Below are 10,071 nucleotides of genomic sequence, written 5' to 3'. Positions count from 1 at the left end.
ATGACTTCAGCGTCATGTGATGAAGAGCCACCCAGCTGGAGTCACGTGATTAATGCAGTAGGAAGTAGGAACTCGCAGTGGTGGAAACAAGTACTCGCATTTTTCACTTAAGTAAAAGTATCAATACTGCAATGTTAGAAATACTCTGGTCCAAGTAAAAGTCCGGAATTCAAAATAAGTAAGGAGTACAAAAGTATTGGTGTCAAAAGTAGAAAGTGCTCAGTCATTGTGCAGAATGTCCCGTTTCACAAGTTATCATAATGTATAAAATGTATAAAAGTCTTTTGAAAATAGCAGATTGGCTATTTTCAAATGGCCGAAATGTATATAGGGCTGAAGAAGTGGTTAATGTATGTTTTGTAATAATAAACAAAATCTACAAAGTAACTAGTAACTAAAGTTTTCAAATATTGTAGTGGAGCGAGTAAAAGTACAATATTTGCCTCTGAGATGTATAGTGTGGGGTAGAAGTAAAAGTACTGAAAATTACTCCAGTAAAGTAAAAAATACCTCAAAATTGTACTTAAGTACATTACTTGAGTAATTGTACTTAGTTACTTCACACCACTGGGAACTAGTTGCTCTGGTTTTGCATAAGCTCATAATTCGCACCTGTTTACCCCTGAACAGCGTCTTTTTAGTTTTTATAAATAGGCCTAAGCACACTTTGCGCACTATATTTTGTGTTAATTCGTTAGGGGAAACAATAAAACATGCAAAGCGGATGTTAAAATTACCAAACTAACAAACGTGTGTTTTATTTTGTAAGTATGGACTATACATACAAAATAAAACACACGTTTGTTGTTTGTTTGTTTGTTTGGTAATTGACTAACCATACAGTATGGTTGCGCAACATTACAACTACAGGCTCAAGAGAGAGTCAAGCAGCATTTCACTTGATTCAATCAAGTGAAATTGATTGATTGAATACTTTATCAACAGTTTGCAAAAAAAAGGCACAGAAAGTAGGCTTCAGTTCTATACAAGGTCTGCTAAAAGGATTAAAACCCAAGAAAGCACTAAGGCTTGTTTCCATTGGCGTCCTGTGTATTCAATTAATCAAAAGCATTTAATGACAGACAAATATGCAACTATGCAAAAAAAACATCATATAAACGAGTAGTAATAAAAAAGAAGAATAAGTACAGTTCGGGGGAATTTCTGGTGATTGGCTTTGACTTTTTACAGGGGCCAGTTCCGAATTGCAGCCACCTGGAAAGTGGGTTTTGAAGGAGAGTAAGGACACTACAGTAGCCTATAGTTTAGGTCAGATGACAATGGGCATTTGATGTGCCAGTGTGAAAATACATTCTCCTCTTTGTGCACCTCAGCTCCCTCCTTCCAATTTCACCATGTGCTCTGTTGGTCCTGTGTAAATCAATGTGATTAGGCAACTGAAGACTGACAACACGAGTTGATGATCTCATATATATATATATATATATATATATATATATATATATATATATATATATATATATATATATATTCTTCTCCCCCCCTCTTAAAATGACTCCTATAAAAAAAAAAAAAACGTTTTTTGTTAGTAATCATTGCTAGAGTGCTTGTTCAGTAACTGCCAGGGGTCTCCCCATCTCTCCAGCACTAGACATTGTAGACAGAAAATACATTTTCAGGTGGGTTTCCAATTTCATCCAATCAAGAGAGAACCAATTTATCAGCTTCATTTTTGAAGTGTTGTTCCAGTTCCAATTTGACTTGTTTACCCTGTAAGCCCTCCTGATTGGATTAAATTGGTATCCCCGACCTGTATTTTCTGTACACTTAAGACCTGGAGAGATGAGGAGACCCCTGTTACTGAACAAATACTCTATAGTATATATAGCAATGATTTCAATCAGAATATCCATGGATATTCAGAATCAGAATATGGAACTATTTAACACTTATTTTCACATATAAAGGAAAGAGGCGCACCAACTACGTAGATGCACTGCGGTGCGACAGTGGAGCTAACAACACTATAGAGCTCAAGACCCTGATGCTAGTCACAGGAGGGTGTGGAAGGCAGCGATTCAGGAGTCCCGAGTTGGTGTTGGCTAGACCTCACTTTCAGATCGTATCGTATCGCATCACAACACTTATTTTAACAAAGAAATATCACATACAATTTACAATTTAAGCATTAGCAGACACTCTTAATCCAGAGCGATTTACAGTAAGCACAGTGAACACAAGGTGCATTCAAATAGTAATCTAGGATCATAGGTAAACCAAGAACCTATCATCAGTCTAAACAGTATAATATCACAATTTAATAATCTGTAGGCTACATTGAAACTATACAAACTATAGGATGCCTGGTCAACAAATGAACCTGGCATCTGTCTACATAACATCTAAATTAAATTTTAACCTTTGCATAAGCCTGCAAGGTCGTCACGTACAGCCCAATGAATAGTTTTTTTAGGTGTATATAAATGCATCACAGTACTGTGTTTACAATTATAGTGTGATTTTAATCCACCATTTGGTTGAATCAAAATATATTACCGGTATACAAGAAACATGTCCTCTACACATGTCCTTTATTGATAGGCTATCTAGGCAATATAAACCTTTGCATACATTTGTACTCTGTATACTGTATAGTAATTATTATCACTCTTTTAAACTTTTAATGACAATTACGGTCTATTGAAAATCTCCGATTTGATGATTAATTGATAATTAATTGTAAGCAGGTGGCACTGGCAACCTGGTGGCTCTGCCGGTTCATTGTCCATGTACTTTGTGGGCACAACTTTGCAATATGACATGGGTTTCAATTTGGCTAATGTTCTCTGTTCTAATAGGACAGTCCTACTGTAGGTTCTCAGCCCTGTGTTTTCTGCCTTACTTTATGTTCTCAACCCTGTGTTCTCTGTTGTATGTTCTTTGTCCTACTGTGTGTTCTCAGTGTTCTCTGCCCTTTGTTCACTGTTCTCGGCCATAGTCTCTGTAATAATCTCTGTCTTATGTGCTCAGCCCTGTATTCTCTTTTTGTTTCTTTGTCCTATATTCTCAGCCTTGTGTTCTATGTTCTCAGCCCTGTGTCTTCTGTTCTAGGTTCTCTGTTCTATGTAGTCAGTCCTATGTTCTCGGCCCTGTGTTCTATGTTCTCGATTATCTCCTTGGCCTTTACCCCTCTTTCCTGTCTGTCTCGATTGTGTGCTTTAGTAAAGCATAAATCCTTTTTAAATGTCAATAACCAAAAACATATTTTGATGGAAACTGCATCAAAGTGTAGCCACTAATCACCAATTTATGGTGGTTAAGAAGAAAATATGAGACACAAAACCTCATAAGTAATGTTAAATTGATGCTAACAGTGCAAAAAAGGGAAAGGCAAAAGAGAAAAAGCAGAGTGGAACAGGGCAGGCAGAGTCAGTTACAGACCTAGATCTTAGAAGTTTGTACAATGCTTTGAAGAATGGAAAGAGACAAACCAAGACTCAGTCCATAGGTATGCAGTAAATTGTGTCAGGCTAGCCACTTCCTGTGATGAGGGTGAGGGGAAACGGCGATGTGTGTTAAAATTAGACAACAAGAAGAAACCTGTTGTCAGCCCAAAAGAGAGAAAACAACCTTTACTTAAAGAAGAGAGAGACAAAGAACGAACACAATGGACAGATTGAGGATGACTATGTTTGTGCTCTTTTTGGTTTTGTCGCTTGTATCCTCTGCAGGTAAGTGTAGTAGACCCAAAGCTGTTTGTACGAAAAGGGGGACATATTTATTTATTAAAGAAAAAAGAAAAAAGGACTATATTATTGCTATCGGTGTAATTGCAAGGATATTCATGAAGGTTTTTGATAAAGATACGATTTTTTAAGAATGTAATTTGTTTTAGACATTTTCCAACATCGTTCATTTAGACTTTAGAGCCTCTGCATGTGCTTCCATTTTTTGTTGTTCGGAGATGGTTTTGGAGGAAACAGAGTCCCCTTTCTGATTTCCACATCACCAAATAGCAAGATAATTGAAGCACATACTCTAGGTACAAAGCACTTTGCTGTGAAAAAATTGAGATGTTTGAGGTTATGCTATAAGGAAAATAAATCTAAAACATATTGTAGACGGGAATGATTGGAGGAAATGTACTTTGGCATGATATCTGACTTGCAAGTGATATAATTGAATCAGTCACATTCTCTCAATTCACTTGTCGCCATACTTTAGGAACCCACAAATAAAACTGATTGATTCAATTGATACATGGAATTCAAAAGATCCTACCATCAGTGTTCAAGTTCAAAATAACAGAGCAATTTATATATAGTGGAACACTATATAAAATATGAATTAAATTAACAGAAAAATGGCAATTTCTAAAAGATGTATTCTCTATATTTAATTTGCTTACATTTAATCTAATAGTAGTAGTTACAGGGTTTTAACAATAATTTTTAAATAATTGCTACCGTCCATACAACAAAATATACAATATAAGCTCAACTAACTATAGTAACTTAAATTATCGATCGGATGCTATGTTTGTTTTAAAAAAAGAAAGAAGAAGAAGCACTTAGGTCCATATTAAGTTTAGTAAATGTATCTCCACGAGAGTGGTATACTTGACAACATTTGATATGGAGTGCTTATTATTAATTTATTAACATCAGTGCATCGTGACAAGATTTATAGAGAGGTTCATTTAGAGGTTATTATATTGAGAGACGTTTTACAGATTTTAAAGTTAGACTTATTTATAAATGTATTGGTAAAAACAGTTTCCTCTGTCCGTATTAACTTGTGAGACTGCCACCATTAAAACATAATCTCTCATGGCAGAGATAATAAAATCACCAAATCACTTTGAACTAGCAACCTAGTATTTTGTATTCTTAATATCTGTTAAGAATGATCATTAGAACCTTCATTTAAAAAATATACATACTGTATATTTAGAGAGAAGCAGCATTAAAACTTTACTTGTACAGTATGTAGAATGCAGCCTAGTCTACACATACAGTTGGTGTAATTATTACCGTCTGCAAGAGCCCCGCACCCCCGTAATCAGAAATTAGTTTGATGTTTCATCAAAAAAGTTTTGGTGGCCATACAACACTTATACTGGAAATGTCAATACTAACATAACCTATAGGTTAAAAGTTGACCATGCAAGGATTTAACCATATTGAAAATCTGGCACAGTTTACGTGTTTCACCAAACTCCAAATTTCCCCAAATATCATGTGTTCCAGGGCATCATAAATACAAATTTGGCGTTGCAGCTGCTGTGACCCCAAGATCGCAAGATGATCTCTAGTTATTTCCTATCTCAGGACACTCAAGCATTTGCACACACACACACACACACACACACACACACACACACACACACACACACACACACACACACACACACACACACACACACACACACACACACACACACACATACACCCACACCCACACATACCCATGCATGCTGGACATACGTACATACACACAAATGCAAAAAAATTAAGTTATTTTCTGTACTACATGTCCTGTAGAGGCCTTCAAGGACCCAGAAATCTGTTATGTCCTGGATGGGATTCTGCTCGTTTATTGTATCCTTGCCACTGGGTTCTTCTTCAAAGAGAAGGTAAGCAACAGTAACATAAACGTTAGTCCCTAACAAATTGGGATTGAACAAAGGCAACGATACAGTGTAGCCTCATATAACGCTGGCATCCTTATTTTGGGCATGGCATTATATGCAACAAAAAAAAACAATTATCAACTTGAACCCCAACACCCCTTATTCTGGGGGGAACATTCGCAAGAAATAGCAGATCTACAAGCTCACACCGCGTTGTGACGTGTTGTGAGCTTGTTGGTCTGCTGTTGTCTAAAGGAAAGAACAGCAGACTGAGCATAGTTCTAACTCAGGTCTGTTTCACTGAAACTGAAAATAGGGCTCAAGTGGTTAACCTAGTAAGTTAAAGTATGTTTGTAAAGATAAAAAGGTGTGATTTCACAGGAAATGTTTTGTTCTTGTCCCCTCTCATCTCTGTGCAGTTTTGTGGGAAAGATTCAACATCTGTACGTACCAACATCATTTCTATACACAGTAAAATCCTCAGTGTTAATGTTTCCGTTTGTAACGTGGGTAATAACCATTCTAACCCTAGAATCCCTATTTTGGGCATGTCATTTTATAGATGAAAACTTTTCAAATGTTTTCATAAAATAATATTCATAAAAATAGTGAAAATAGCTGATCTTCAAGCTCACAACATGCTGCTATGTGACATATACAGTAGGGCTCAAGTGGTTAAATTATCACTCAGGATTTTGTGTTTTGCTTTGGTTTTGATAACAGTATTATTGTTATTGTATATTTTTTCTGGCTGTTGCGGGTGCTGATTATTAAAGTCAGGCAACCGATAATTAAAAACGCTGGAAATTCAAATAATGTGAAAAAAAAATCCTATGTTATAATGTGACATTCTCATGAACAATAAATATGTTATGTACAGTACATTTTGGAACAGCTTAATCTGCCCCGCCTCCAACATTCAGAAAACATCCAGTAAATAACATTTTATGATGTAAGCAGTGAAGAAGTCCACTCTGGCAAACTCAGCCCAACTCTGTATAAACAAATACAAGCATACTTATATCATCATCAATACACATTTATTTCACAGTTAACATAGTACAGAGGCTTCCAGAGCATTGCAAGTATAGCTGGCTGTGAATGCAACACTTTTACAATGTACATTTATAGGTCAATATAATACAAAGTACATACAATACAGTATGTACAACTAGCAACTTCCTCCATTAGTGATGTCATGGTTCTTCATATCCAGAATGCTGAAACGTTTTCATCATTTAAAGTAATTTCCGTTGTCCCTATCTGTTGCCTTAAATAACTGAATAGTACCCATAGGCTTCACAATCCTCTGTGATACAATTTAACTTTAAAGATGTGTTGTTTTTCTTTTCAATATTGTCTTCCCCAGGCAAAGGGCACTGATCAGGGGCTTGAATTAAAGCAAAAGGTGAGTCATTGCTATTGAAAATAGAATAACATTAAACCTGTCATCCCTAAAGTCCTGTTTTTGTCATTTAATTATTATAATCCTGCTGCTATTTTGTCTCTAGAAAAAATCTCGCAAGGAGAGGAACCCACAAGCACAAATATATGAGGTAATCACAATTATTAATAGTTATTTTCATGCTATCAAAAGATTGCAAACAAAATGTTTAAATCGTTTAAATCAGTGGTTCTCAAAGTGGGGTCTGGGGGGGGGGGGGTTCCCCAGCTAAATGATTGATAGTAAGGAACCAAATGGACCCACACATCTGTAACTCAGAGATAGTACATATGGAACCAAACGGACCCTTTGTACACTCTCGGAGTTATGCGGTGGCATGGCCTAATGCACTGTTTCTTAAACAGTGGGCTAGGACCCATTTGTGGGTCACGGAATGATTTTTGTGGGTCGGGAGTAAATATCCCCTCATTTTTTGTTTTCTACATTTTGATTTGTTTATTATTTCAAAATATTTTCCAAGCAAATCCCCAAAAATGCAAACAATGTCATGAATTAAAACATTTTAATAAATAAGAAATCAGAAATCCCATGAATTAGAAAACAAATGCTTAAGTAGTAGTGAAAATAGCTTATCTACAAGCTCACAACGTGTCACGATGCGACGCGTTGTGAGCTTGTAGATCTGCTATAGGGCATAGCAGTGGCGGCCATTTTCTGGTTCCACTTCAAAATACTCAATGCATTTTTCCCATTGACATTTCCAAAAATATTTATATCAATTAATTTAAGCCTAGAATCAAGCCATCCAGGGTCCTGGTGAATCATGACCATAAAACGTTTGATTCTGTGAAAAAACTTTTTTGAAAACGGCAAAACAAAGGGTATTTATTAAATATAGTATATCTATAATTAAATATAAAATAAAATAAAATCACAGAAAAAAAAGTTTTATGGTCATGATTCACCAGGACCCTGGATGGCTTGATTCTAGGCTTAAATGAATTGATATAAATATTTTTGGAAATGTCAATGGGAAAAATGCATTGAGTATTTTGAAGTGGAACCAGAAAATGGCCACCACTGCTATGCCCTATTTTCACTAGTTTGGGCCCCAGGCAGACATCAAATGTCTCATTTGGGTCTCGAGCTAAAAAGTTTGGGAACCACTCTCCTAATGCATACAAACTGATTTAAATGTCTTTGAGCAATACACTGAACCCCTAACTGCTCCCGATGAGCAGGTTGTTGCTTTCATGGTTTCGCCAGCTGTTGGTGTGTCAATGGATGAATGTAATGCACATTATACTTATTATGCTACATTATAGTTTACTCAGTGATGAAGTGAAATTATCTTCTTTACTTATACGTTTGGTTATATCCAAATCATTCTTGGCATTATTTGAGGAATCAAATAAGCAGTTGGGCAGGGATTTATCTTGTTTTCAAGACATATTACATAATATGTGTAATCTTGATTGGCTTATGTGGGGCCACCAAGATTTAATTTGGATCTGTCCACTCATTCAGTGATGAACGTGATGGTTATTAATTATAACTATTAATTATAGTGTATGTTGTGAAATAAAACACCATAAATGGCAGGCCCTGCTGTGGGCCCCCTGTAGGTGTGGTTTCATCCTCTTCACCCCCTAGATTTACACCACTGTGCTCAATATACTCTGCTGTATCATGACAAACTCTTGTAAGGCGATGTGAACTGGTTACGTTTCATAAGTAGCCCACAACTTCCTCGGGGACCATGCGTGACATGCAACGAAGATACAGACTTCCTTTTCAATTCTATGAACTTGCTGGTTCTCACATTGAAATGACCAACATGGATAAAATACATATACTGCCCATGTTTGCACTTTTCTAAATCCTGTTTCAGACATTTGAAGCAGTCATCTGAAATTGACTGTACCTCCTGCTATTTACATTTCTGTCTAATAAAGTAGTCAATCAATATTCAATCTATTGATTTGAGATCACATTTGGTCATAGCAATGCCTAAAGCCTAATTTATGCTTTATCACACACAATGGTCAGCTGTCGCTCACCGAAAATAACAGACCATTGTGCAATGAAGTATAAATTAGGCTTTAGCATCATTAGTGTCCCCTTCAAATTACAACTTGTGCCTTGTTGACAAAGAACAGCCTGAAAACATCTACACTGCTCTGGGTAACAACCTACTGTAATGGATGAAGAGGATAAGTTATTAGAATATAAATGGCCCTACCTACTTTATTGAAGACTGGTTTGATTCTGGGACAAAGAGCGCACTCAGAACATATTTAACTGATAGAGAGCCCCCCCCAAAAAACAGCCCCCTCACGCATTAGAACAACAATATCAGTCACCAGAACAAAGGACGGGTGTTTTCAATGAATCCAACATGGTTAAAATAGAGTTTGAAGTTACAATGGGTTTATATAGGAAGGGGGCGTGTCTGATAAAATGGAAATCAAATATCCAAATACTGAATCAAGGAGCTTAAAAACTGTCTGGGGTGCTCACACGTGTTTGAAAGTGAAATGTCCATTTAATTAAACGAGTGCACAAATAATTCAACTGTTACTTGTTTAAATTAACACTCCGAAATTTGCTATGCTATGTCATTTCCTCTACCCAGTCTCTCCAAGCAAACACCCGGGATGAGGATCCATACGAAGCTTTGAACCCGAGGGCCACAGCCTCAACTTCGGCCACAGCCTCAACTTCGGGCACAGCTTCCACTTCGTCTAGGCCTACACGCCGCTGACGTCTCCTGGTCCCTTTGTGCATCGGTCTGGCCTCTGATCCAAACCATCTTCTATCACTCAAGTTGCATTCCGTCTTAAGCCTAATGATTTATACTTTGTCACTACCGTGTTGATTTCTGTTATATCATTGAACATGCAACAAAGCAAATATTAGCCTGTGCCTTTGTATTCCTTTAAGTTGATGCCCACTTGCATATGGGATAAATGATTTGCATTGTGCCATTTTTGTGTAGGTTATCTTACTTACACTATAACCTCTACCGCTATGCTATATACCAGATTCTTCAATAAAGGACAGCATGAATGTC

General features: G+C 36.7%; 1 protein-coding gene across 2 annotated transcripts; it reads left to right on the top strand.

Annotated features, from left to right (window-relative positions):
• Nucleotides 1–3,451: 3,451 nt before the first annotated feature.
• On the top strand, nt 3,452–10,045 carry LOC308105957 (T-cell surface glycoprotein CD3 zeta chain-like). 2 transcript variants are annotated; one of them, XM_080456929.1, is made up of 6 exons: nt 3,452–3,692; nt 5,505–5,596; nt 6,013–6,036; nt 6,963–7,001; nt 7,105–7,149; nt 9,634–10,045. In XM_080456929.1, the coding sequence occupies exons 1-6, from the start codon at nt 3,629–3,631 to the stop codon at nt 9,760–9,762; spliced, it is 393 nt and encodes a 130-aa protein (XP_080313055.1). In that variant the 5' UTR covers nt 3,452–3,628; the 3' UTR covers nt 9,763–10,045. The 2 variants fall into 2 exon arrangements, with proteins under 2 accessions (XP_080313055.1, XP_080313056.1); XM_080456930.1 differs by lacking the exon at nt 6,013–6,036.
• Nucleotides 10,046–10,071: the final 26 nt, after the last annotated feature.

The sequence above is a fragment of the Gymnoscopelus braueri genome (genome assembly GCF_963280865.1).
Source record: "Gymnoscopelus braueri genome assembly, chromosome: 18".
In the NCBI taxonomy this organism is placed as follows: domain Eukaryota; kingdom Metazoa; phylum Chordata; class Actinopteri; order Myctophiformes; family Myctophidae; genus Gymnoscopelus; species Gymnoscopelus braueri.
The sequence above is the reverse complement of the archived record's forward strand: the minus strand, read 5'-3'. Positions and strand labels throughout refer to the sequence as shown.